At 43.2% G+C, this 27,368-nt stretch overlaps 1 protein-coding gene across 1 annotated transcript in view; it reads right to left on the bottom strand.

Annotated features, from left to right (window-relative positions):
- Positions 1-2,510: 2,510 nt before the first annotated feature.
- CPNE7 (copine 7) overlaps positions 2,511-27,368 on the bottom strand; it is a 38,590-nt gene continuing 13,732 nt past the window's right edge. Inside the window, exons 4-15 of the mRNA XM_072636364.1 lie at positions 25,420-25,494; positions 25,018-25,101; positions 21,147-21,236; positions 20,563-20,661; positions 18,854-18,940; positions 17,248-17,307; positions 14,690-14,823; positions 14,426-14,480; positions 13,469-13,520; positions 12,776-12,909; positions 5,362-5,598; positions 2,511-4,641 (exon numbers count right to left, since the gene is read on the bottom strand). Of these exons, the coding sequence (XP_072492465.1) occupies positions 4,504-4,641; positions 5,362-5,598; positions 12,776-12,909; positions 13,469-13,520; positions 14,426-14,480; positions 14,690-14,823; positions 17,248-17,307; positions 18,854-18,940; positions 20,563-20,661; positions 21,147-21,236; positions 25,018-25,101; positions 25,420-25,494 (1,245 nt within the window). The 3' untranslated portion in view covers positions 2,511-4,503. The remainder of the gene's footprint in view (positions 4,642-5,361; positions 5,599-12,775; positions 12,910-13,468; positions 13,521-14,425; positions 14,481-14,689; positions 14,824-17,247; positions 17,308-18,853; positions 18,941-20,562; positions 20,662-21,146; positions 21,237-25,017; positions 25,102-25,419; positions 25,495-27,368) is intronic.

Here is a 27,368-nt window from a genome sequence, read left to right as displayed (position 1 = left end):
AAGGGACCTCAGGGGTCATTTAGTCACCCCCTTCATTTTGCAGATGAGGAAACTGAGGCCCAAGGAAGTAAAGGGTCTTGACCAGGCTGTCACAGCCAGGAGATGTCAGGAAGGATTTGAATACAGTTCTTCAGTCTCTAAAGCTCTTCTCATTTGTTTTTGCTTCTGGGAAGGGCCCAGTGATTGTCAGACACATTTCACATCTAGAACAAGAGGGGTCAAATGAACTTCTCCATGGTCATACAGCAAATTGCAAAGAGGTCAGGATTTGAATTGAGCTCTCTCCAACTCCTGGCCCCAGAAGCTCTGCCCCTTCTAGGCTCTGAGGCTTCCCAGAGGAAGTCCTAACCCCTGAGGGCAACCTTAGGAGAGGGGCTACTCCATCCCAAAAGAGAGGGAATACTTCCATCAGGAATTCACCCAACACCCATGTTACCATGGTGATGTCTATTATCTCTGCTTAAGGGGAGATGAATCAGACGCTATAAATAATCTCTGAAGTTGATTGATGGGAGAGGTCTGGAGGCTGAGGTGAGGCTATTTATTTTTCCCAGTCAGGGTAATTAGGGGGGATTTCAATCAGGAAGTCCCCAGCAGCTGCCCTGCTTGGGGCTGAGGTATGAACAGCTGTGCTTGAGGATGCTACTTTAGGCAACATCCAGACGTTAGCCCTTGTTCCCCTTCCCAACAGAGGGGAGGGGTACCTCTAAAAAGAAAGAGAGAGAAAGGGACAAAGCCCCAGGTCACAGGGTCAGAGATATAGAGCTGCAAGGGGACACTTAGAGATCATCTGGTCCAACCACATCATTTTACAGATAAGGAAACCCCGGTCTAGACCAGGGGTGAGGAACCTGCAGCTTCGAGGCCACATGTGGCTTTCTAGGTCCTCAAGTGTGACCCTTTGACTGAATCCAAACGTCACAGAACAAATCTCCTTAATAAAAGGATTTGCTTTGTAAAACTTGGACTCAGTCGAAAGGTCACACCTGAGGATCTAGAAGGCCAAATGTGGCCTCAAGGCTGCAGGTTCCCCACCCGTGGTCTAGAAAGATGAAATTACTTGTCCAAGGTCATACAGGCAGTGCATGATAGAGGTAGGCTTAAACTCAGGTGCTCTGAGTTTCTATTCAGTGTAATTCCAGCACATCATCCTGCTAGCTAGAGTGCTATCAGTGGCAGTGGAGGACACCACGCATTGTTGATTAAGTATCTATATATCAGGCACGATACTAAGTTTTTTATCACTATTATCTCATTTAATCCTCACTACAACCTTGTTGTTTGGTCAATTAACCCATTTGGGGTGTTTTTGGCAAAGATGCTGGAGTGATTTGCCCTTTCCTTCTCCAGCTCATTTTACAGATGAGGAAACTGAGGCAAACAGGGTAAAGTGACTTGCCCAGGGTCACATAGCTAATAAGTGTCTAAGGTTAGATTGCACCAGGTCCTCCTGACTCCAGAGCAGGCACTCTATCCACTGCAGCTGGGTAGCTGATATTACAATCCCCATTTTACAGATGAAGAAACTGAAGCAGGCAGAGGTTAAGTGCCTTGCCCAGGGTTACACAGCTAGTCTGAACGCAGAGCCTTCAGCTACCTCAAACCTGAGCTAATGTTTTTTTCATGGATCTCCCCATGATTACATGTCACTCTGACCAACCCTCCATTCCCATCCCTTCCCTCCACTGCCAGTGAACAGAGCTGCCTCTAAGGTTAAAAAAAATGAGGTGTAATCTTGTAAGTCCCTGCTATTGAGGCTGAGGCTGGTAGATCACTTGAACTCAGCTCTGAGGCTCCTATAGGCAGTAGGGCTAAAGCCCTCAGGCATCTACAGTAAATGTGGCACCAATATGGTGAGCCCCAGGGATGGGTGGGGGGAGGTGAGGAACAAAGTAGGTCAAAATCTCTCATGCCAATCCGAAACGGGTAGAATTGGCCAATGAATAGATACTGCTCTTCTAGCCTGGGCAAGATAGAGAGTAAAAAAAAAAAAGGAAAATGTACTCCACCAGCCTGGGAATCCCATCGTTTGGGACTTGTCTCCACGCCCAGCCTCTACTCCCAGTCACTTAGGGCTTTTTACCATTATGATCCCCTCCTTAAAACATCCCTGATGGAGTTTCTTGCACTGATCAACTCATAGTTCTAAATCCAACATAAAAACTGACCCAAAAAAAGAAATGCAGAAGTGTACCACCCTCCTGGCACTGGAGAGGTGGGGAACCATGGCTGCAACATGCTGAATAAACGTCTGGGTGTCTATTATTGTTTTATTACAAGGGACAGCATGGGAGGTACGGAGGAGAGATGATTTAAAAAAAGAAAAGGCAGCACAAAACTTGCCAAATAAAACATCCCTGGCCTATACCTTACTTCCCAGTGCACAGAACTGGGGAAGAAAGACGGCAGGCTTCTCTGACCATAATTCTGCCCTTATCACCGACAGCCCCAGGCCCCCCAAACAGAACAGAGTTCAGCAGAGAAAAGATGCAGAAGGAAAAGAACCAGGCTGCAGCAGGGAAAGAAAACTGTTTATTGGGTTACTCTCTGCCTCTGCATCCTCCCCATCCCCACCTCCTGCATTCCTGCAGAGGACACCACTGAGAACAGATACAACCAGATGCCACAGGGAAGGGGCAGGAGGCAGCTCATAAGAACACAGAGATTTACTAGACTGAGAAGTAAACAAACAACAAACCTGGGGGGATTTCACCGTTTCTAGGAGTTGGGGTTTTTTTATCATGCATATTTCTGAGAGAGGGATCCTGAACCTCACTCCCTATCCACTGGCCTAACAGCCCTAAGGGTTTGGGGAACTGGAGAGGGTGGGAAGGGGGTTCTGCATGAATGAGTCTGCATGATGGGGCTGCACCTCTAGGTCTGCCCTGTTACATTCCACCCCACTGGACAGGCCCTTGGGCCCAAGTCAGTAGTGACAAGGGTCCTGATCTTGGTGGCCCCAGTCAAGAGAGAATCAGGTACCTGGATGAGGAGGGAACTTTACTACCAGTAGGGAAAGTAATAAGGGAGTAAAGGCAGGCACTGGAGCCATTTGCCCCCACCTGACCATTTTCACCATAAGATCGTTGGGGTTTGGGGAGTAGCCACAGCTAGAGAAACAATCCCATGAGCAGAAAGCTGAACAAAGAGAGAAAGAGCAGAGAACACAGACATAATCAGGAAGGGGAAACCCCTAGGCTTTGCCACCAGAGAAGGAAATTTAGAAGGTACCAACTGTACCGTTGCAGAGTAAACTTTTCCCCACCCCTGGTGCTACCAGCACCAGAGTCTACTTCTGTCCTCCCTGCTCCGAGCAATCATGAGCTTTGCAAAGTGGAGGAGGGGATGAAGGGAGAGCTGGAAGAAATCCTCCCTTGACTGATCCATCCCTAGCAATGGCAGCCTCCTCCCAGGGTTACTTCCTCCTCCTTTGGCAGTAGAGAAAACTTGGGACATCCCAGAGACTCCCTGTCTCCCATGACCACAGTCCAGGTGAGCACGCTCATACTCCTCCCTATGCCCCTTGTCCCAGATGCAAAAAAAAAAAAAAATGCTAATTCCAGATCTGAGAGAGAGCGAGGCCATTTAGGCATCTGAGCGGCCTCTCTTCTTGGAATGGAGGGATGATAAATTCCAAAGTTTTTCCCCAGGCCCACCCTCACTTGGAAATTCTTTGGAGGTAGGTACAGGAAGGTAACTGTTGTTTCTGGACAGCAGGGAACAGAATGTAAGGTCATTGGCTTTACCTAACTTCTCCAGTCTAGAATCATCCACCAGGCCTGCAAATTAATTTCTTCCACTCCCCCTCCACTCCTGAGCTCAATGATGAGGGATGGGAAGAGACAGTCAGGTGAACTAAGCCTAGGGCGACCCAACAGGTCAGTCTGACCTCCCCAGATGCTGTGAGGAAGGAGTATCACATTGGGACTTGGTATCTACTCTCTCACCATTACCACAAAGGGAGGAGGTTCAAAATAGGAACCTGGGGCTAGGAGGTAGGAAAGGGAGGTTCCCTCAGACTATTCTCAAGGAAAAAGAGGCCCACGCTGTCTGCTCCAAAACCCCCCTCCTCCCCGCTCAGTGTTTACTCTCATACTCTATGCCTTTCTGGAGCAGAGGAGAGGAGATGCCAAGCATTTATTGCCTGGACCTTGGATCTCACTGGAGCCTGATCAGAAGGGGCCAGGAATCTCCCATTAAATTTTATCCTTTCGTCACACACAGGCCATGGTCCCTGGTCCAGACTTCTCTAGAACAAATCACCATGGAAACACAAGACATGAGGGGAGAGGAAGAGGAAGGGGGGAAGTCTGATATGAGCATTGGGGGAAGGGGCAGGCAATCTGAGAGACCCTGGGAAGTATTTAAAACAGAGACAGAGAAAACAAATACCTTCTCCCTCTCCCACCTCCCTGGCCCATTTTGTCCCCCTCCCTTTCTCCAGATTCAGCATTGGAAGGAAAAGTGAAGGGTGGTGACTGGCTGGAGGTTGATGGCACCCCTTCACTGTGGAGGGCCAGGGCTGGCATCAGGGGAATCCATGTTGGGGCAACGAGGAGGAAGTTCCTTGTGGCTGTAGTATTCAACCACCTGCTTGGGCACCTCAGCTAGGACGCACTTGGCCAGAGCTGCTGCAGAAGCCTGGGGAGGAAAAGGAAAAGAGAAGCATTCTGTGCCTGGGACAAATACACCCTCTTCAAGACTAACAGGACTGTGCCCTCATGCTTAGGATTGTGCATCATGAGTAGACACCTAATCCAGGGACCAAGATGTTTCTGCATGAAAATGAAAACCTGAAATCCTATGGATTTGTTACATACTTCACAAAAGAAAATGGGGCCATCTCAGAACAAGGTCCCTTTACTTCTCAGTGCCTCAATTTCCTTATCTGCAAAATGGGGACAACACTACTTGCACTTCTACCTACCTCAAGGTGCTGTCGTGAGGATCAAATGAGTTAATGTACATGAATATACTTTGGAAAGTATACAGTATCACATAAATGTAAGGTATACAATCCCGAGGACTAGAGATCTTTGAGGTCTGTGCAGTGATATTAACTTATGCTAACTTATAACAGTATGCTCTGTGCATTTTAGTATCTAAATGCTCTTGGATGGGATTTGAGATAGACCTTTGGATAACCAAATGACATATAGAAGTATCATGGTGTAGTTCCAGTACATCTATCTAGACCCCCTGCATGCCATTCCAATGCCACCTGCAGCATCCCTTCCCTATACATCACCAGTAGGATCCAGCACTCATTGTCCTTAAACAAGTTGATTCTTACCCTCAAGCATCCACATTTTTTTCTTTTAAATTAATTTTATTTTTACCTTACAACATTGAAGCACTCACATTCTTGAATTCTCGGAAGGGGACAAACTGTACAATGTCTCGGAGGACAGGTTCTCCTTTGGGTGAACGCAGGACCCCATCATCCCCATCCAGAATCTGCATGTCTGTGAAGTCAGCATTGCCCACACCTACTATGATGATGGACATGGGCAGGTAGGAGGCACGTACAATGGCCTCCCTTGTGTCTGCCATGTCAGTCACCACACCATCAGTCAGGATCAGGAGAATGTAGTATTGCTGTGTAGAGAGGAAAAAGACAGGACACTGGAGAGAAGCCTCATAGACTCCATACCACCACCCCTGGCATTAGAGGGTGGGTCTACTTCCTTTGGGAGGGAAAACACTTCAAATGGCTCCTTTCTCTTTTCATGACCTCTAATAAGAATCTCCAAGGCACAGACCTTTATTTCTGTTCCTTTCAAAGTTCTTCCCTTTCTCTTTTCCCCCCTCCTACCACCCAATGGTGCTCTCATATTCCCTTTTGAATGCAAAGTGAACTAATTCATTGGCTATTGGACACTACATGCCCCAAGGTACTCTTCCCCAAATGGAAACATTGACCAAACTAAGAATATCCCTTTGCCCAGGTGTCTCCAGCTTGACATTATTCTTCTGTCTCCAAAGGACCTAGAAAAGGAGAGCCTATGGTCCTTCTAGCCTGGCATTTGGGTTCTGACAGGGAGACTAAGGGGGACCTATAGGAAAGTAGCAAAGCAGGCATTATGCTGAGCACTTGGGCTGCAAAAAAAAGCAAAACCAGTCCCCGTCCTCAAAGTGGGGACAAAACACGCACCATGTAAAAACTTTTATTATTGGTTGGTTTCCAGGATGGAACCCAGCCCATCTGTCCTTGGTCTACACATGGATTATACTTTCATAGCCATGCATCATGACTATAAAACTTTTTTGAACCTGTATTTTCAACTTTGTATCATCTCTTGGTAAAAGTTCCATATGTTTATTTCTCTTCTTTAAAAAAGCAGTATAATAATCCTTTTGGGGGGTGGCATCTTAAGCTCATGTTTTCTAGCTTTGAGAGGACCCTCTTATCCTGTTTCCCCATCCAAACCTTTTCATGAGTTTAGAGACTTTGCTCACAGAGCTCATCTATTCTTAGGCTTTCCACCTTCTGTCCCAGGCTCAGGTGATATCTACAAAAGCCCAAAATATTAGCTTTTCCTGTCTCCCCTAAATCCCCTTGAGCATCTCATTTTTATGGTCAGAGTCATCATTACTCCAGAAGGTCTGGTTGGCAAGTGGTATAGCCCAGAATTCTCCCTTACTCATGACTGCCCTTTATCCAGGAGAGAGAATGGGGCTGGCCCTCATCTGCATGACGCAGTTATCTTCAACTCACACAAAGTTGATTTCAGAGACGAGAATCAACATATGGGCCTCAGTTCCATTTCCATTTATATATAGTTCATTATAGAGCTTATAATATTCCATAATCCTCTGCCTCTCTAGGAAACACACTTTACCCTAGGAGCTTTTTTTAGTGAATTTTAGTGCTACTTTTTTCCTATAAATAACAGTTGTTTCAACCCCTGCAGACTGAAATATGCCTCGTGACAAAAAAAACAAATAAACAGAAATATTCAAGAAAGTGACATCTGGCGATGTATACACTCTTCTCTCCTGGTCATCCCCCGCCTCTCTACTCTGAGAAAGGAAATTAGGCTTCCTTGCCTGTTCTCCCTGGTCAATTTGATTCATAATCTTTGCGTCACATCCTGAGTGGATAGTTTTCTCTGATCCTTCTTGGGTCACTAACTTGGAGAGAGTGGTAAGGACTTCTCTTTCTTCCCAGGAGAGACTTCGGGTTCTAATCTCCATAAGACTTGGGAAGTCTGATTATCCTTCCACAGTTCCATCATCTCTTAAAGAGAAACAGCAGATAAGCTCCAGATAAAGAGAAGAGGTAGGTCAGGATGATAATGCCTATAATACGCAACTTGGTCTACACTCATTCTCAACTTCAGTTACACAGGCTGCTTGCTCTGTATGAGCACAGCTGTTTGCTAAGGGCAGCTAGGTGGTACAGTGGATAGAGTGCAGGGCCTAGAGTCAGGAAGATTCAAATCTGGCCGCTGACTCCTACTGGCTATATGACCTTGGGCAAGTCACTTATCTTCTGTTTGCCTCAGTTTCCTCATCTGTAAAACGGAGACAATAGTTGTACCTACCTTGAAGGGTTATTATGAGGGTCAAATAAGATCATCATTATAAAGCACTTAGCACAGTGCTGTATAAATGGTGGCTGTTTTATTTACTGTTCCCCCCTCATTAGAAAGTGAGATCCTTGAGAGCTGGGACTCTGTATCTCCAGCTCTTAGCAAGTGCTTAATGAATCTGCTTTTCTGACTGACGCTTTTAACTAAGCCCTCTGTTGACAGCCTCGAATCCAGCAGAAGGTTGAGAAGAAAGCCTTTTAAACCAAAATGTCTACATGTCTCAACCTCCAAAGAAGGTATTAGTCAGAAAAATGGGAAGCTTAGGGAAAAGAAGAAAGGTCACCCTTTGCTGCTTTCCATCAGTCTGAGAGGTCCCTCCTCAGCATGAAATAGGAAATAGGGAGGGGGCAGGGGGAGACAACATGGCCAATTTTCCAATATTTTTTAAATCGGTTCTTCCCCTTGAAATTTCATTATTTTGTTCCTGACAAATCCTCAGAACATCAGGCTGATTCATTTTCAAGGAAAGGACAAAAAATGAAACCTGCAAATAGGTTTTGGATTCCCTGTTCCAAGGCTGGCCACCATCGGCCCAGACCTTCCAGATGAGACAGAATCTCTCTTGCTAAAGGAGGCTCTGCTGCTCTTCCCTGGGCAAGGGTGCCAATGAGGTTGCCAAGTCAATCCCCGATGCTGCACATGAATCACACAGATGCTTGCCAACCCCTGGGTAATTCCTGACCTTTCCCTGGACCCTCCCTTCACCCCACTGGTCACATCTCACCAGCTGCTGTCTGTTGACTTGCCAGGAGTGATGTATTAACAGAAGAGGTCTTGGTGGCAATTAGCAGCTGCTCAAATGTTGCTAAAGGGCAGCAGGGAGACTGGGGAGCAGGCAGCAGGAAGCCTCTTCGAAAAGCCAGTGGGGGGCAGGGGTTCTAAGTACCTGCCCAAGGCTCTGGCTTACCACCAGCCTGAGATCAGCCTTGGCCTTGACAGGCAAAGTTGGGCAAAGGAAGGATGCTCAGAGAACGAATGAAGACAAGCACACTTAGCCCAGGGCCTTAAGACCACATGTGGCCTGGTTCTGTAAAATTTGGATTTAGTCAAAGGGATACACTTGAGGACCTAGACATATGCCCTTGAGGCTGCAGGTTTCCTATCCCTGCCTTAGAAGCGAATAACTTTCCTTCTCCAGATTCCCCAGTTTAGATTCAAACATTTTGCATTTCTACGAGATAATATATCTAAAGTACTTTGCCACCTGATACTAATTCCAAAGTATAAAAGCTAAGTGTAAGCCCTGCAAAAAAAGCACTCTTGCCAAAGCTATTGCAGCAGCCTTCTAACTGGTCTCTGCCTCAAGTCTCTCCCCACTCCAATCCATTCTCCACTCAGCTACCAAGATGATTTCTAAAGCAAAGACCTGAGCATGTCACATCCCCACCAAGCCCAAGAGACTCCAAAAGCTCCCTATTAGTCCCAGGATCAAAGATCAAGACTGATATTCAAAGCCTTCACAACCTTGCTAGCCCCTTCTGACCTTTCCAGTCTTTTTTAATCAATCAATAAACATTTATTCTTACTCCCCTCCATACACTCGACACTCCAGAAACATGGGCTGATTTACTCTACCTTGAAAATGACATGCCAATTCGTTCTAATTCTTCTATACAATGTGACTAATGTGAAAATATGTTTAATAGGAATGTCTATGTAGAGCCTATATCAGATTGTACAACATCTTGGGGAAGGAGGGAAAGAAAATTTAAAACTTATGGAAGTGAATGTTGAAGACTAAAAATAAATTAATTAATTTTTTAAAAGTAAAAAAAAAAATTCTCCTCTCCGGCAGGATTACTTTAAAAAAAAGAAAATGACATGCCAACTCCCATGTCCCCACTTTTGCCTGATATGTTCTCCCTCCTCACTTCTGCACCCTAACGTCCCAGGCTGCCTTCAAGACTCAGCTCAGAATATCCCACCTTAGAGTATTTTGCACCATTGAACATGTATAATCTATAACAAATTGCCTTCTGTCTCAGGGAGGTTGGAGGTGAAGGGTGGAGAGAGAGAATTTGGAATTCAAAAAAAATTTTAAATAAAAGTTAAAAATAGTCTTTACATGTTAACTGGGGGAAAATACAATATTATTTTAAAACTATATCTCACTTCCTGGTCTCCCCAGCTTCTAGTGCCTTCCCTCCTAAGCTCACCTTTCATCTCCTCTGTACCCATCTTGTATATATCAAGTTATTTACATATGATCTCTCCCATGAGACTGTGAGCCCCTTGAGAGTAGGAGTCATGTTTTTGTCTTTTTTGTATTCCTAACTCTTAGCACATTACCTAGCACATAGGAACTATTAATGAGTGCTTAGGTGACTAACTGCTCACAACTAATCTCTGAGGGAGGTAAACCAAGTTTTAATTCCATTTTGCAAATGAGGAAACTGACACACTGAGAACTTACTCAAAGTCACACAACTAGTAAGTGGCAAAGCCAGTACAGTTTCCCCAGCAAGGGGAAACCCACTACCTCTCCAACACTATCCATTCCACATCTGGACAGTTCGTAGTGTCAGAAGTTTTTCCTTACATCAGTCCTGAATCTCTCCACGTGCTGCTTCCAACCATCACTCCTACTGAGACATCCCTGATCACTGGGGCTAAGCAAAACAAAATTAGTCTTTCTGGAGCAGGCAACAGAGAACTGTTCTTTCACAGTCATTCTGAATTAGAACAGCAAGCATTTATACTGTAAAGTTTGCAAAGAGCTTTGCAAATCTTATCTTATTTGACTCTCAAAACAACTCAAGGATGCTATTATTACCCCTGTTTTACAGATGAGCAAACTGAGGCAGACAGTAGGTGAAGACATTTCCAGAGTCACATAGTTAGTAAGTGTATGAGATCCAGTTTGAACTCAGGTCTCCCTGACTCCAGGTACAGGGCCCTGTGCACTGTACCACCTAGCTGCCTCTGGTTAGAAAGGGCAGCAGAGGTCTTTGAGTCCAATCCCTAACTAAAAGAGGCAGCAAGACATAGTAGATACCAACACTGGACTTGAAGTCAGGAAGACTCATGTTCAAATTCTGGCTCAGAAACCTGGAAAACATTGTATACGGTAACAGCAACATTGTGAAATGACCATCTTTGAAAGACTTAGATCCTCTCAGCAATACAATGATCTAAGAAAATTCCAAAAGACTCATGATGAAAAATGCTATCCATATCCAGAGAAAAAACCACGGAGTCTGAAAGCAGATCAAAGCATACTATTTTCTCTTTTTTTTCCTCTTTGGTTCTAATTCTTCTTTGCAACATGACTAATGTGGAAACATGTTTAATATGATTGTATTTAATATGATTTAATATGGTTGTAAATAGCCTATATCAAATTGCATGCTGTCTTGGGGAGGAGGGATGGAAAAGAAGAGGAAAAAATTTAAAACTTAAAATCTTATAGAAGTGAATGTTGCAAATGAAAATTAACTAAATAAATTTTTTTTTTAAATTCTGTCTCAGATACCTACTAGCTGTGTTACCCTGGGTAGATCCCTTAACCTCTCTGTGCCTCACTTTCTTCATCTGTAAAATGAGAAGGTTGAACTCACTGGTCTTCTAAGGTTCCTTCCATCTCTAAAGCAGCAACTCATCTCCTCCCTCTGAGCCTCATAGGGGAAATACCTCCCATAAAATAAGGAAAGCCACCATCGCCAGGTGCTATGGACTGACTTTATAGCCAAAAAGACCTGGGTTCCAATCCAATCTTTGGTACATGCTATGCAACCAGAGACAAGTCCCTTAACCTCTCTGAACCTCATCTGAAAAAGGAGGACACCTGTAGCATCTATTTCTTTAGACTGTTGTGAAGTTCAAGTAGAACAACACAGACAAAATCCTTCACAAACTTTAAAGCCCAGTTATCATTATTATGCCTCCAAGTAAATCAAGGCAGGAATTGTCAACAATGGGCAGAAGTGGCTAAGATTACAAGAATTCGCTGAGCCACAGGGGCAGAACTGCTCCTCCCCTCCAGCCTACCAGACAGCCTCAGGACTTGCCTTCTTATGTTCGTCCTTCGAAGAAGACCATGCCATCAGAGAAATGATGACATGACTTGCACTTGACTTTGTGTCATGTCATCATTTGTCTGATGACATGGTCTTCTTCAGCAACGAACGACGAACACAATCCTGTGAGTAGACACGGGTGGCTGAATGGGGACTTGCCTTCTAGGAACATTTCAGTCAACCATATTTTAATAGTATATAATAGGAAGATAATATAATTCAGATTCAGTTACATGATACTATCATTTTGATGTTTTAATCATAATTCACATGTCTCTGATGCTTTAGGGCTGATAAAGGGCTGGCTCGATGAGGAGCCTTCTGGGAAAGCCTTGGCCAGACATGGTTTGGAAAACGGTCAAATAAGCTACCTTAGATGAGTATAATAGTATTGTCATGGTGCAGTAAGAAATGATGGATAAGGGAAATGCAGAAAAACATGGGGAGATTTCTGTGAACTGATGCAGAATGCAATCAGCAAAATTAAAAAGTCAATATACATAGGGACTAGAACAATTTAAATGAAGATATCCAACTGTGCAATTGAACAATTGATCATTGATAATGATTGAACAAATGATAATGATTTCTGTGAACTGATGCAGAATGCAATCAACAAAATTAAAAAGTCAATATCCATAGGGACTAGAACAATTTAAATGAAGATATCCAACTGTGTAATTGAACAATTGATCATTGATAATGATTGAACAAATGATCATGATTTCTGTGAACTGATGCAGAATGCAATCAGCAAAATTAAAAAGACAATATACATAGTGACTACCATCATTTAAATGAAGACATCAAGCTGTGTAATTGAACAATTGATAATGGAACGGGGGAACATAATGAACCAAGCCTCCTTCCATTAAGCAGAGAAGCCTACGAGGTTAGAGGGCTGGATCCATTGTCAGATAAGGAGCATTTTGTTTAATTGTTTTTCTTTGTTACAGGAATGGGTTTAATTTGGAGGGAAAGAAGAGGGAAAGGAAGGGGGGAAGAAGGAAGAAAAGGGCAAATATTTTCAGAAATGACTATGATGTAGAAACCAAAGACATCCATAAAACTTTTTTGTAAAGACAGAAATGCCCCCGAGATCAGCCAGCTACTGCTCTAAAGTTGCACTTTTCTTGTAGTGCCAGGCATACTATGGGTACATACAGAAGCCTCCCCAGTCTTCTCCTCAGTTGCCGCCATCCTGGCCACCTTGGCGATGATGGGAGCCACATTGGTGGGGCCGTAGAGCTGGATCTTGGGTAGGCAGTTCTGGTACGATTCCACAACTCCCTGGATCCCTGTTTGGGCGGGGGGCGGAGCAGGGGGAGTAGAGGGGAAAAGCATCTTGTTTCTATGTGGCACTGACCATCCTCCTCCCCACCTCCTACTAACCATACCAAAATAACTTGTCATCTTCAGGGTGCATTCCTTCCTAACCTACACCCAAAGACTCAAATGCAACAAAAGGCAGGTCACAGCAATCACTGCAATTGATGGAACCAAGAATGGTTCCCCTGGTACCTTGGAGACTAAGAAGGGTAGCTTCTCTTAGGTCCTTGGAGACAGCTTAGCACAGTGGGAAAAGATCTACATTTGGAATCCAAGGACCAGACTCACAGTCAGTATGGCCTAGGGCAAATCACTTAACCCCTCTGGGCCTCAGTTTCCACATCTATAAAATGGGAGGATTGAACTAAATGACTTCTAAATTTATGATACATACAGAGCAGCAGAGGCATTGAGAACAGACAACCTCTGCTGGACCTGACCCTTCTGAGGTGAGAGAAAGAGCCCAGGCAACTCAAGGCCCTGTCACAGTCTGGTCCTCCTCTCCACCCCAAGGACCCTGCCTCTTACCTTCACACTCATCATCATCTGGGTTGAAATTGATGGCAAAGTCATGGGAGACCTGCAATGGAAAGCAAGAATAGGGGTGGCTTGTCCATGAAATCATCTTGCCAGTGCAGGGGCAGGGTGGGGGTTGAAGTTGGATTCCCTCAAATCCTAGCTTAGCCTGCCCAGCCATGCCACTCCTCAGTTCCCTGGGGGGAAAATACCCTTGCTCAAGAGGTTGGAAGATCCTAGAAGACCCCCAGTGAAGCCCCCTTAGAATTATAGGTATTTATGAATTTGCCAGATGGTTGTCCACCTCACTTTGGAATAATACTGAAACTACATTCTTGGCCTCTATAACATACACAATACTTGGCATGTGGTTTAGTCATTTTGGTCATATCTGACTCTCCATGACTCCACTGGGGGTTTTCTTCACAGAGATCCTGGAGTGGTTTGCCATTTCCTTCTCCAGCATATTTTACAGATAAGGAAACTGAGGCAAAGACTTGCTTAGGGTCACACAGACAGTAAATGTTTGCACACAGGAAGATCAGTCTTCCTGACTCTGGACCCAGCACTCTCCCCACTGTACCACTTAGTTGATCATAATAAATGCTGACTAAATGAAGAGAATGAAATGAATGAATATAGAAAGGATGATGAATGGATACTCTTTTAACCATTGGATCAAGGGTTCTTAACCTGAGGTCTGGGAACTTGATTTTTGCTTCTGTGGTTTTTTTTTAAGTTACTTTGATAACTAGATTCCAATATAATTGTTTTCTATTCTATGGTTTTATTTTATGCCTTTAAAAATGATATGCTGACAAGGGGTCCATAGGCTTCCCTGGACTGCCAAAAGACAGTCACAGAATACAAGGGGCTAAGAACTCTGCGTTAGAGAAATAAGTCCCAGGCCAGCGCTATAGAACAAAACTGAGGATCACAACTTAAAGAGATACGTTCAGAAGCTCTGACCTCATACTTAGGAGGAATCCGGGCACCAAATCCCAAAGCAGAAAATTTCTTGTCACTGGAAAAGAATAAATGTTAGGTCCAGCACTCTCATTCCCACCTTGCTGACTCCCATGCTCTCGTCATGGCTTTCTGACTCCCCCTCCCACAGAATCCCCAGGAGACAGGAACAGACAGTAAGGAGCCAAGGCAGAGAGACAAGAAGCAAACCAAGGTGGGGCTAGGGAAAGATTGATACAAAGTGAGTAGTGAAGGTGGAAATGTCACCTGTCATAGTCCTGGCAGATCTCTCCCACAGCAATGAGTGCCTTCAGGTACTCATTGGGCTGGTAGGGGTTGATATAATGGAGAGAGCAGCTGTTACGGGGGTCTCCATTGGAAGCTGTGAAGTCAATGGCCACCTGGGGAGCAGGAAAGGAACAATGAGTCGGGATATCCCTGAATGATCAAAAACTTCCTGACAAGCTCCCCATGAGCTTTCATCCCCATTATCTCCTCTTATCCTCACAACAGTCTTGACGGGCAGATATTAACCTATTATTTTCATTTGACAGATAAGAAAACTAAATTCAGAGATGTGAAACAAATTGTCCGAGATCACACAATGGGTCAAGTGAAGCAGACAAGGGTTGGACCAGGGAGCTCTTGGCAGGCAATGTTAGCACTGTGGCTCAATGGGCAGAGTCCGGATGATAGCTTTGCCTCTCCCAATTCAGAGCAGGTCAGACCATGTTATGGACCAGGGATTTAGAGCTGGGCACTGACTCAAAGGGCCCCTGAAATGAAGACTGGAAGGTGCTGACACCACTCCCTGGCAGGTAGAAAATAGCCTAAGGATGGGTAGAAGGAATTGGGAATGTTTAGAACAGAAGACTCAGAGGGAAAATGAAGGCTGTTTTCATATAAGTAAAGGGTGGTAGGCAAGGGGCGCAGTGTACAGAATGCTGAGCCTGGCTTCAGGAAATTGTTTTTCAGGATTACAAAGGAAATACATGCATACATCTATACATATATGTGTAGATGTATGTATATGTGTATAAATATACGTACATAGCTCTGTGTGTATGTACATATACATAATGTTGTTCACTTGTTTCAATTGTGTCCAACTCTTTGTCACCCTATTTGAAGTTTTCTCGGCAAAGATACTGGAGTGGTTTGCCATTTCCTTCTCCAGTTTATTTTACAGATGAGGAAACTGAGGCAAACAGAGTGAAATGACTTGCCCATGGTCACACAGCTAGTTAATCTGAATCAGGATTTGAACTCAGGAAGATGAGTCTTCCAAATTCAGCCCCAGTACTCTATTCACTGCACCATCTAGCTGCCAAACGAGTCGGGAAGACCTCAGTTCAAATTTAGCCTCCTACACTTCCAAGTTGCGTGACTCTGGGCAAGTCATTTAGCCTTGGTTTGCCTCAGTTTCCTTAACAGTAAAATGAAGATAATAATAAGAGTTATCTCATAAGATTGTCATGAGGACCAAGTGAGATAATATTTGTAAAGCACTTAGCGCAGTGCCTGGCAGATAGTAGGTATTTAACTATTGTTTATTTCCTTCCTTCATGTGAAAAAGAGATAGGATTTGCTTTCTTTATCCTTAGTGGAAGACTAAAAGCAAAGTTTCAGAGAGGCAGATTTAAGTTGGAAGTAATTCAAGATTTCCTGAGAATTAAAACTGCTGAGAAGTGGAATGGGTTCCCCTTCCTGAATATTTTCAAGCAAAGGCAGCATGGCTACTCTTAAGGAGATGCTGTAGATAGAGGGGATCCTACTCACATCCGGCTTGTGCTCTGTGACCTCTGAGGTCCTTTCTAAGACATGATTCTTTGATCCATCCCTGAGGCTCAGATACACTCAGCACAGAAATTCTGCTCTTCCCCCACCTTCCCCTACCATCAAACATGAGAAAGGTGAGAAAGCAATAGGCTGACAGGCCACATTGCAGTCATAAGAATACACATTACCCCTTGGGGACTGGTTTTTTTTCCATTCTAGGCCACCTTTAGTACATCTAGATAGCTTAGTAAATAAAGCACTGGATTTAGAGAGAGAAAGAAGACCTGAGTTCAAATCTTACTTCAGATGCTTAACAACTGTGGGAACAGTGGTTAAGTCATTTAATTTCTATCAGCCTCAGTTTTCTCATCGGCAAGATGGGGATAATAATTATCAAATGACATAAGAGTTGTAAAGCACTCAGAACAGTGCCTGGGACATGGGAAGGAGCTATTGTCAAAGTCAGGGTTTGAACTGTTGTCTCCCAGACTTGGAGCCCAGCACTCTATCCACTATATCATGCTGCCTCAAGAGGCCATGCCCCCAATGAACCAATACTAACAGTTGCCTCTGTTATTCTGGGCAATGATGTGAAACTAGCTGTGGATCATCCCAAAGTCTTTCATTTTTGGAACAACCCCAGCTCAGTAGATGACTTGCCTTTCATGGCACAATGATTTCCACATTATGTTTTGCTTGGGCTAATGTTAAAATTAGTTTACAGTCTCTGAGTACCCAGCCTCTGGGCAGAGGAGAGAAGAGGCCCAGAAATCTGCTGGATGATGACAGGAAATTATCATGGCCAGAGAGCACTGGCAAAAGAGTTCACTCCCCACATAGAGCACCATGCAATGGTTAACTTAGCTGGGCTCAGAGGTTCTCACGGCTCCAATGACCACCAAGGTCCTACCCAGGAAGTGCCTGCCTCCCCCAGTCCAGCCCCGAGATTCCCTTTCAAGCTGTGTTCAACACAGTAGAGTGGGCGGCTCTGCTCCTGGCAGTGTTCCCAGCATCACCAAGGAGGTGACAGAGAAAGTGTTACTTACAGTGAAGTGAATCTGGCATCCACCCATAATGTAATCCAGGAAGGAGTAGACCCTGTGGATCTTCCAAACAAACAGCATTAATGGGGCTCATTGATGGCTCCAACCACCAGGCCCAGAACCCCAGAGATTAGTGAGGAGACCTCTTGAGATACAGGGGTGAGGGGAACTAGGCTGAAGGGAAGGGAGAGCATAGGTCAGAAATAAAAAGCAAAATATTTTAGGCTGGCAAACAACTGGAGAAGGGGAAGGGGCAGAATGGCTCCTCTTCCATTTGTCCACACCTACCCATTCAAACACCTGTCCATCTTCAACCCTTACTCCCATATTCCTTACAAATCCACAGTCCTCCCTCCTCTCTCCCCCATGATGTCCAACATTGTTACTCGATGATTCATGAATAGGACTGGGAGAAGAGTCCAGAGGGTCAATGAGGATAAGACTGGGAAGACATTCTATCAACCCTAGCCTTTCTTAACAAAAACCAGAGAAAGTCTGAGATCTGAGAATGGAGTAGGACACACTTTCCTCCCTTAAAACTATCAAGACTCAAGGTTAAGGAAGGGGGAAACCTGAGGGTAATTATCAGTTTTTCCACCCTATAGGACATTGAGCAGTCAATCCATATGAAAGACAAGAGGGTCACATATAGGGTGCCTCAGTTCCTGACTTTAGAAAAGCACAATTTTTAAAATAACTCTGAGGTATTACTTCATACCCATCAGATTGACTAACATGACAGAAAAGGAAAATGACAAATGCTGGAGGGGATATGGAAAAATAAGGATACTAATACACTGTGGATGGATCTATGAACTGGTCCAAACATTCTGTAGAACAATTTGGAACTATAGGATTATAAAACTGTGCATCTGCCCTTTGATCTAACAATACCACTTCTAGGTCTGTATCCCAAAGAGATCAAAGAAAAGAAAAAAGACATATATACAAAAGACATTTATAGCAGCTTTTTTGTGTGTGGTGGCAAAGAACTGAAGATTGAGGGGATGCCCATCCACTAGGGAATGGCTGAACAAATTGTGGTATATGATTGTAATTGAATACTATTTTGCTATAAGAAATGACAAGCAGGATGGTTTCAGAAGAAAAAAAAAACCTAAGAAGATTATATGAACTCATACAAAGTGAAGTGAGCAGAACCAGGAGAAAACATTGTATGCAGTAACAACAATATTGTAATTGATTAACTATGAAAGACAGCTACTCAGATCAATACAACGATTTGCAACAAATCCAAACAATTCAAGACAAATTACTTCCCATCTTAGAATATGACTCATGATAAAAAAAAAATACTATCTACCTCCAGAAAGGGAATTGATAAACTCTGAAGGCAAATTGAAACATAATTTTATCACTTACTTCATTTTTCTTGGGTTTTTTTAGCAACATGGATAACATGGAAATATATCTTACATAACTTCATATATATAATTGATATTATATAGCTTGCCTTCTTGGTGGGTGGGGAAGGGAATGGAAGTAGAAAGAGGATTTGGAACTCAATTTTATTGTATAAATGAATATTTAAAATAAATAAATAATTTTTAAAAAGGAAAGCAGAATTGAGAATCCCTCCTAGTCTCACCTTCAAGTCTGATAGGATGACCACCCCTGAGTTCTTATAATTCCGTTTCTTAGTTTTGTACTTAGGATTCACACAGTCCCATTGAACCTAAAGATAGAAAACACAGGACAAAGGTCTGGTGTCTATAGAACAGATCACATAAACACTCACCTCTGTGATAGATCCTAGATTATTATGGGACAACACAATTATACACTTTCTAATTCACAGGATTAAGAATGCAGTATAGGCATTTCAGGTGGGAAACCTGTTCAGGTGGGTTTACTTTACTTTCCATCTTAGAATATAAGCTCCTTGAAGGTGGGGACTATTTCATTTTTGTCTTTGTCTCACCAGAGCCTGGCACATAGTAGGTGCTTAATAAGTGCCTACTGAATGAATGAAGGCCATAATAAGGATGCATCAGAGTTTCTGCCATATGCAAATATGTATGCGTCTCATATACATAATATGACCTGGAAAAGGTTGAAATGAAATTATTATAAAATAAATCACTCACATGTTCAGAGAAACAAGTAACATAAAGGACAATTCCCTTGTAAAAGTAATGGTAATCTTGTAAGGCAAATATGACCCCCTAATTTATCTTTTTGTGTAAATATGATTCTTCATCTATAGAATTTCTGTAAAGCAGAAATAAACCAGTATTTCACAATGCCCATGCAGAAAATCTGAGCTTTCACCAACAAATACACTATATCTCTTGCACACAGTGTATCTATCCCACGCATATGGCTTTCCTGGACTCTCTAAGATACACTTTCCCAGAGGGATGATGTCCATGCATCTTGGAATCTTTGCAACGGCAACCCACACACACACCAAGATCCCTCATTCTCCTGTAAACCTCCTCTAATGCAGTCTGGTACTGCATGGTTTTGGGTTTCTTATGACCCCATCATTACCAAGGCCTGTCCCCCCAGAGTCTCAGGACACCTTGTACCTTGGCCTTTGTACATGGTACCTTGTACTACTTTGTACCATGGCCCTCAAGGATTCTCTCTCAGGTAAAGGATTAGAAAAGACAGAGACATTGAAGCAACATGAGGAAACCTAAGTCTTACGACCCCAAGGGAGCTATATGGTGAACTGGGAATAAAATAGGTGTCCTTACTGCCCAGCCGAGCATCCCACCTACTCTACACACTATGCCATTATTTTTATAAACTCGTTTAGAATGGAAAACACCTGGAGATTGGGGGGAAAGTATGGAATGCTCTCCTTTTCCAGTTGCTCACATATTCCTTGTTTGGTTATTTCTTAGTCATGTCTGACCCTTCATGACCTCTTTGAGGGAACAATCCACTAATCCACCACCAGTTCAAACACACTCCCCAACTCCCAACCTCATTGCAAACCTTCACTCATAGTCTTCCTTTCTCTATGTTCACCATTATCTTCACTCTCTGAGTACAGATTGATCAAGGGGAGAAGTGAGGGACAATGAGACAAAACAAAACACTAATTGCTTCACTCTGCTCTCAAGTACTCCAGCTATATGGTCTGGGAGTGGGGGGAGAAGACATCACATCCTCCTTCTCCCTGGTGTTGACCATATGTGAAGATGAGTAAATGGGACAGGGGCCAGCCATGGTCCATCTGGTTCATCCTTGCTGCCAGTGGTCCCTTTCTCTGGCTACGGTCAGGTGGCAGCCCTTCCACTCCTAACCACGGACCTCTATGCCCTACGTCCACCCCATCCCATGTACCTTGTCTTCCTCAAGCGTCTTCTGCATTTCCTCGAAAGTGGTGGAGAACTCGCCAATAAAATCATGCTTGCCTCTAGAATCGTAGTCCCAAACCAGACACTGCCACAAAACAACAGCAAACTTTAGCCCAGGCTGCCCAAGGGCATTCTAGGAGAATGAGCTCAGTTCCTAGACCATGTGGCCTATCTATCCATTCCTCCCTTTTTCTTCCTCCTTCTCAACACCTATCTCTCCCTGGGCCCAACCTATCCCTTGACAAGAGTCAGAACCATTCATTCTGTGCTACCTTGCTCACAATGTTATCATTATGCTCTAGGTCCACCTAGTACTGGTCCACATCCCACTGAGTCCAACCCCAACCCCACTCTTGGACATAGCCTTGTTCCTAGACCAAGTTCTTCCTCCTTCTCCACCAATCAGGACTTTTCTTCAATCCCACCTGTGGCTAAAAGCTAAATTCTGATTCCCCAGTCCAAGCAGAGGCTGGGGCAAGAGGGGAGATGATTTCCCGTTCCCAGATCCCCTCTCAAGAAGGAAGATGGACTCCTTACCAGCCCCATTCCTCAGATCCCAGGTCCCACTACCTTAAGAGGTCTCTTCTCCTCACAGCTACAAAGGGAATTCAGGGAAACTTTGAACGTCTCCCACACAGGATTTAGGTTATTCTTCACAACCTATGGAAACCAGATAGAACCTATAGTCAGGACTCATAGGGCCAGGTCAGTGGTGCTGACACATTCACCTTCAGGTAAGACTAGTTATTGAATTATTTCCCCTTTTGACCTCATCAGGGTCCTTACCCCCAATCCTGGGATGTACTGTCTGTATCCAACCTAGTAGAGGATTCTCTCCTGAGAACACCTCTGGTCTTTCCCCTAGGAGCTGAGCCCTAAGGCCTCAGCCTCATCTTGTCAAAGGATTTTAAAACACTAATGGACTTAAGATATTAACCATTCTAGTCCTATTTGGCAGAGGAGACCCAGAAATGGAGAGACCCAAAGAGGGAAGTGACACATCTGAAGTCATATAGGTAGTAAGGGCCAGAAACAGGATTTGAATCCCAGGCTTGACATAAGGGAGGGAGAGTAGGGGGGTGTTAATCATATTTTTATTGATGTGTTTTGTTTTCATATCACCTTAATTTCCAAATATATCCCTACCTACACATCAGGCTGTCTCTTTTTTAAAGAGAGAGAAGAAAAAGCAAATCAGCAAAAAACAATCAACACATCAAGTGTCTCAGCATAAGCTATATTTCAAATCCAGAGTACTTACTCCTGGGCATACTTCTGCAAAAAGGAGGGAAGGAAATGAATTTTCTCAACAATAACAAAAATCTTCTTGATAATTACAGCTGTCACCTGATGCAATGAGCTGTAGTAGGTCCCACATTACCTCAGTGGGTGCACTTTTCAGAGCATTTTTCAGGTCTGGATTCTGAGGTCAAGAACCTGGTCTAAAATACTGGCTCTAATTCTTCCTCTGCTCTGAGCACTGTGCCCTCAGTACCTTGTACTGAACTCAGTTCCTCCCCACTTCTTGGCTCCCAAACCTTGACCTTGCTCCTAAATCTACCTTTTTCCCCTTCTCCACCCATCAGGACTCTTCTTCCATCCCACCTGTGGCTAAAGGCTAAATTCTGATCCCCAGCCGAAGCGGAGGCTGGGACAAGAAGGTGGGTCATTTCCTGTGAGTAATACTCTGTGTATTGCCCTGGAGAAGTCATTTTACCTCATTTGGCACTAAATCTATGATCTTATTAACTTAACTCTTAGAGTTCAGTAAATAGAATCAGGAGAAAATATACATACTGAAAGTAACATAAACCCAAACAGCATAAAACAGCAATTGTCTCCATACTCATTGTGATGACCAATCTTAATTCAAGAGAACAGATGATGAAATATATGTCCCTCCTCTCAGGAGAGGTGGGGGACCACAGATATGGAATATGGTATACACTATCAGACTGTGTCAGACACAGTGGCTGTGTTACTGTTGCTTAAGGGTTTTTTTCTTTGTCACAAAATCTGATTCAACAGGAAGAAGGTATGTGAAGGGAAATATTTTAAAAACAAAAACACCACGGAAACTGAAAAGGCCACAACTACCCATATGTTTTGTTTTTTTAAAAAAACATTGCTTCATTTTATGATCTGGTAGAGTGTACCATTGTTTCCTTTTGTATGTATGCATATAATCAATTTATAATAAAAAGGTGTGCTTACAATTCCATCTTATAAATAATTAACACTAGAACCTCTTCTTATATTATATCGTAGCATCCTGTGCCACAATTATTATAATCTGCAGGTTCAAATTGTGTATTTGTGCATGTCGAGTCCAGAAACATTTGTTAAATACCTACTATGTGCCAGGCCCTGTGCTAAGTACCATGTATATATACATATACATATGTATATGTATATATACATACACACACACATACGTATACATATGCACTTGTTTGTTCAGTCACATCTGACTCTTCATGACCCCATTTGGGGGTTTTTTAGCAAAGATCCTGGAATGGTTTGCCATTTCCTTCTCCAGCTCATTTGACAGATGAGGAAACCGAGGCAAAAAGGGTAAAGTGACTTGCTCAGGCTCACATAGCTAGTAAGTATCTGAGACTGGATTGGAACTCAGGAAAATGAATTTTGCTAACTTCAGGCCAGGCACTCTATCCACTCTGCCACCTAGCTGCCTGTGTACACGCATACATACTTATGTTCGTATAAATACCTGCTGTCCCAAAAGGCTTAGTTTCACTTTAGGCTATTAAAGTTTATGCTGCTTATTAGTTATTTTTAAGTTATTCAAGCTTAAAACTGCACTAAGAATTTTGGGATAGCATGTGTGCTTTTATGTGAGTGTGTGTGTATGTGTGTGTATACATACATACATAGACTATAAAGTTTTAATCAGTATGTATAAAACATTCCTAGTTCGACTTCTTTTGCTTTGCATTCCTCTGCATATGGTTTGTATTCACCATTCTTCCTGGTGAAATATAGTGTCATCTCTGAGCCCCAGTTTCTTCCTATGTAACAACAGGGAGTTGGATTGGTGGATGGTCTCTCTGGTGCCTTCCAGTCTTAAAATCCTCTGTCCTCATGGGATCCCACTGCATCTGGCTACCACACTTTTCTATTCCCCAACTTTCTAGGTTACTTCCTATTTTCTTCTACTATATATAGCACTATAGGACTAGGAATAGACCTGTGATTTCACTGATACAAGGAATTCCTAGGTCAGGAACCTCCTCTCACCTATACAGATGAACGCTTTCTTGGCAATGTATAGTCTTAAAGAGATACCCAGAACACTTCCAGGTTAAGTGATTTCCCAGGCTACCACATCCAATATGTGTCAGAAGGAGGATCTGCACCCAGGTCATCTACTACCTTATGGCTATCTCTCCAGTATAATTATAAACATTAGGTTTAAATTTGATGTAAGGAAAAAACTGTCCATCAATTAGAACTGTCCAGTGGGTTGTCTCATGATTAAATAAATTCCTCATTACTGGAAATCTCTCAACAGAAACAAGATGATCACTTTTAATGGGATAACTGTTTTTGAAGAAATTCCTATTTGGATTGGATGTTGGAATGGATGACCGCGGAGATTCCCTCTAACTCTGAGATTCTGGGTGACCAATCATGTAGTCCATAGGTGGGGAGGCCACACGTGGCCTCAAGGCCCAGGATTTGTTCTGTAAAATTTGGATTCAGTCAAAAGGCCACACTTAAAGACCTAGAAGGCCACGTGTGACCTTACGGCTGCAGGCTCCCCCCCACCCCTAGCTAGCTAGCCTCTGCAGCTCCTTTACAAATTAGAGAATACTACTATTTCCCTAGCCCTGCCCCAACAAGACTGCAGGAAGGAAGGAATGCCTTTGTAAACTTTTAAGCTCTGTAGATGCAACGAGAGATGTAATCATGAGCTGTTATTTCTTCTGGTAAGCTCAGGCCATCTTCTTCTCATAAAGAACTATTAACAGCTGCTCCAGCCCCCTTTATTCCTCATTCCCCTGAGAGGCAACGGGTGATCCAGCCCTGGGCCTAGAGTCAGGAAGACCTTAATTCTTTAAAGTCTCTACTCAGACACTAGCTGTGTGACCGTGAGCAAGTCACTTAACATGTGTTTGCCTGTTTCCTCAACTGTCAGGTGGGAATAAGAGCACCTACCTCACAAGGTAGTTGTGATTAAACGAGATAATGTGCTTAGCACAGACCCTGATACATAGGAGGCTCCATATGAATGCTTGTACCCCTCCGCCTTTACAAATTTCATTCCTGTTTGTATCCCTCATCCCTGAGTTGGCATGTTCAAGTTCCAGGGAAATCAAATTACATCTATGTGGTATCTATGGTCATTTATTTCCTCTACCCAAGTGTCCCCCAAATATTTCGTTACTACCGTTCTAGACAATGACTCCCTACAGCTCACCTCTGTCCTGTATACCAGTTGCTCACTCTGATCATCATTGATCCGGTAGATCTCCAGAAAAGGATCTGATTTGCTAAAGAGATCCTGGGAGTAGCAGAAGAGAAATATAGTTAATTCCCCAATTGTGGGAGGCGATGTTTGAGGAGGAAATATCCAGGAGGCAAGTCACTCAATCTTTATGGGTCTCAATTCATCCTATCTGGAGAATCAGAAAGGATAACACTAGATGTTCTGCTTTTAAAAGTAGTGGCTTAAAAGAAAATTAAATTAAATTAAAAGTAGCAACTTAGGAAAAAATGATAATTGCAATAACTTTTAATAGATACCTATCACTGAACTCCTAGTCCTCTAGAGGGTCTCTGGGGGTCAGCTCTGAAGGAATTTCTGCTCCTTGTCACTTACCTTGTCATCAAGCTTCTTGGCCCGGAAAGAGAGCTCCACGTAACCATTGTTCCCAGAGATCTCTTCTGCTATCACCTGGGAAGGATGAAAATGTTCTAGGATCATAAAACTGTGCTAGAAGGGGACTCCCAGGTCTTCCCTTATTTTATGACTGTGACCCTAGAGAATTGTGTGAAAAGGCTTCCAAGCCTTCCCAGCCAAGCCAACTGGGTCCCACAATCATAGAAAGACAAGTGAAGGATACAATGACTGGGAGGCCTCCAGACCTTGGCTAGGGTGAGGGAATACTCCTCAGTGGGAGTCAGGAGACCTCACCCCAGTTCTGCTGATAAATAAAAATCTTCACCTTCCTGACCCCAATTTTACTATCTACTAAATGGAGATCATGATGTCTGCTCCACTTAATTTGAAAAAATATTGTAAGAGTCAAATGAGAATGTTTGTTTAAAAGTGCATCACAGAGTGTAATTAGCTATGCAAACAAGCTTCAAGAACAAGTGGAGAGAGCCTGGATTTGGAGACTCCCCTTTAACACTTACTAGCTATGTGACCTTGGGCAAGTCAGTCAACTCTGAGCTCCTAAGATGAAAATAACCACAGCACCTAGCTTACACAGCTGTTGTGATGATCCAATGAGATAATGTATTTAAAGTGCTTTATAATCCTTAAAGCTTTATACAACTGTGATTATCATTAAAGCAACTGGTTGTCCTCATGATGGTTATTAATTATTAATGAGCCACATTCCAACAATGTTAGATCTTAGTCAGTCGCCTCTTTTGGAATGAAGATGTGCCCTCTCAAAGACTTTGGTAGAGCTTCCCAAGCTGGGTGTCCATCTATCACCAGGGGACTAGTCCAGCTAAATTCTAAGAAAAAGCATCTTCGCCATATGAGTCATGAGGGTTTTTGGCCACAGAAACTCACAAAGCCTGTCTGCAAACACTCAGAAGTGTTGTGAGGGCAGAAATAGAGGTAGACTGAATGATGGACTTGGAGTTAGGAAGCTAGCTTCATTTCCTGCCTCTCACAATTCCTATGTGGTACTATAACCTTCTCTGATCCTCAGTTTCCTCATTTGTAAAGTTCAAATGAGATCGTGGATAAAAAGCACTTTGAACAATGCAAAGTAATATAAAAATGTAGTTGGTATTGTGATTGTGACTGGTGGAGCAATCAATTGCCCATCTTAACACAACCATGGAGTCCTGAATGTTTGGTGGGGGGGAGGGAAAGGGGGAGTCAGGGATCTGTGATATCATCAGCTTAAGGAATTTTTAGTTCCATAACTATTAGGGAATTTAGAGCCTCAAAGAGTTGAGATGATTTGGGCTCTGGAAGGACAGAACCTATCCTCAGGAGGGCTCACAGCCTATTCAGGAAGATGACGCATGTATGTGTATGTATATGTATGTGTGTATATGTATGTATACACATATACATATGTGTGTAGGTATAAACATATATGTATGTGTGTGTTTATGTGTGTATATATGATACTTACAAACAAGCTACATATAGTTTAAATAGGTAATAATTAACAAAGGGAAGGCAATGGATTTAAGAAGGATTGGGAAAGGCTTCCAGTAAAAAATGAGATTAGAGTTGGGACTTAAAGAAAGTAAAGGGGGTCATTAGAGTAGAGAAGGGAGAACATTCCAGAAATGGGGGACAGCCAGAGAAAATACTCAAAGCCAAAAGATTTGATGTCTTGTTTATGGAATAGCCAGGAGGGCAGAGTCACTGGATGGAAGAATATATGGAGAGGTGTAAAGTGTGAGAAGACTGGAAAGGTAAATGAGGGTAATATTATGAAGGTCTTTGAACACCAAGCAGAGATTTTTGTATTTGATCCTGGAAGTGATTAGGGATCACTGGAGTTTGCTGAATAAGGGATGATATGACTGAACCTATACTTTAGAAAAATCACTTTGGTGACTGAATGGAGG

Source organism: Notamacropus eugenii, chromosome 1 (genome assembly GCF_028372415.1).
Source record: "Notamacropus eugenii isolate mMacEug1 chromosome 1, mMacEug1.pri_v2, whole genome shotgun sequence".
NCBI classification, from domain to species: Eukaryota; Metazoa; Chordata; class Mammalia; order Diprotodontia; family Macropodidae; genus Notamacropus; species Notamacropus eugenii.
This window is presented reverse-complemented; position numbering and strand designations above follow the sequence as displayed.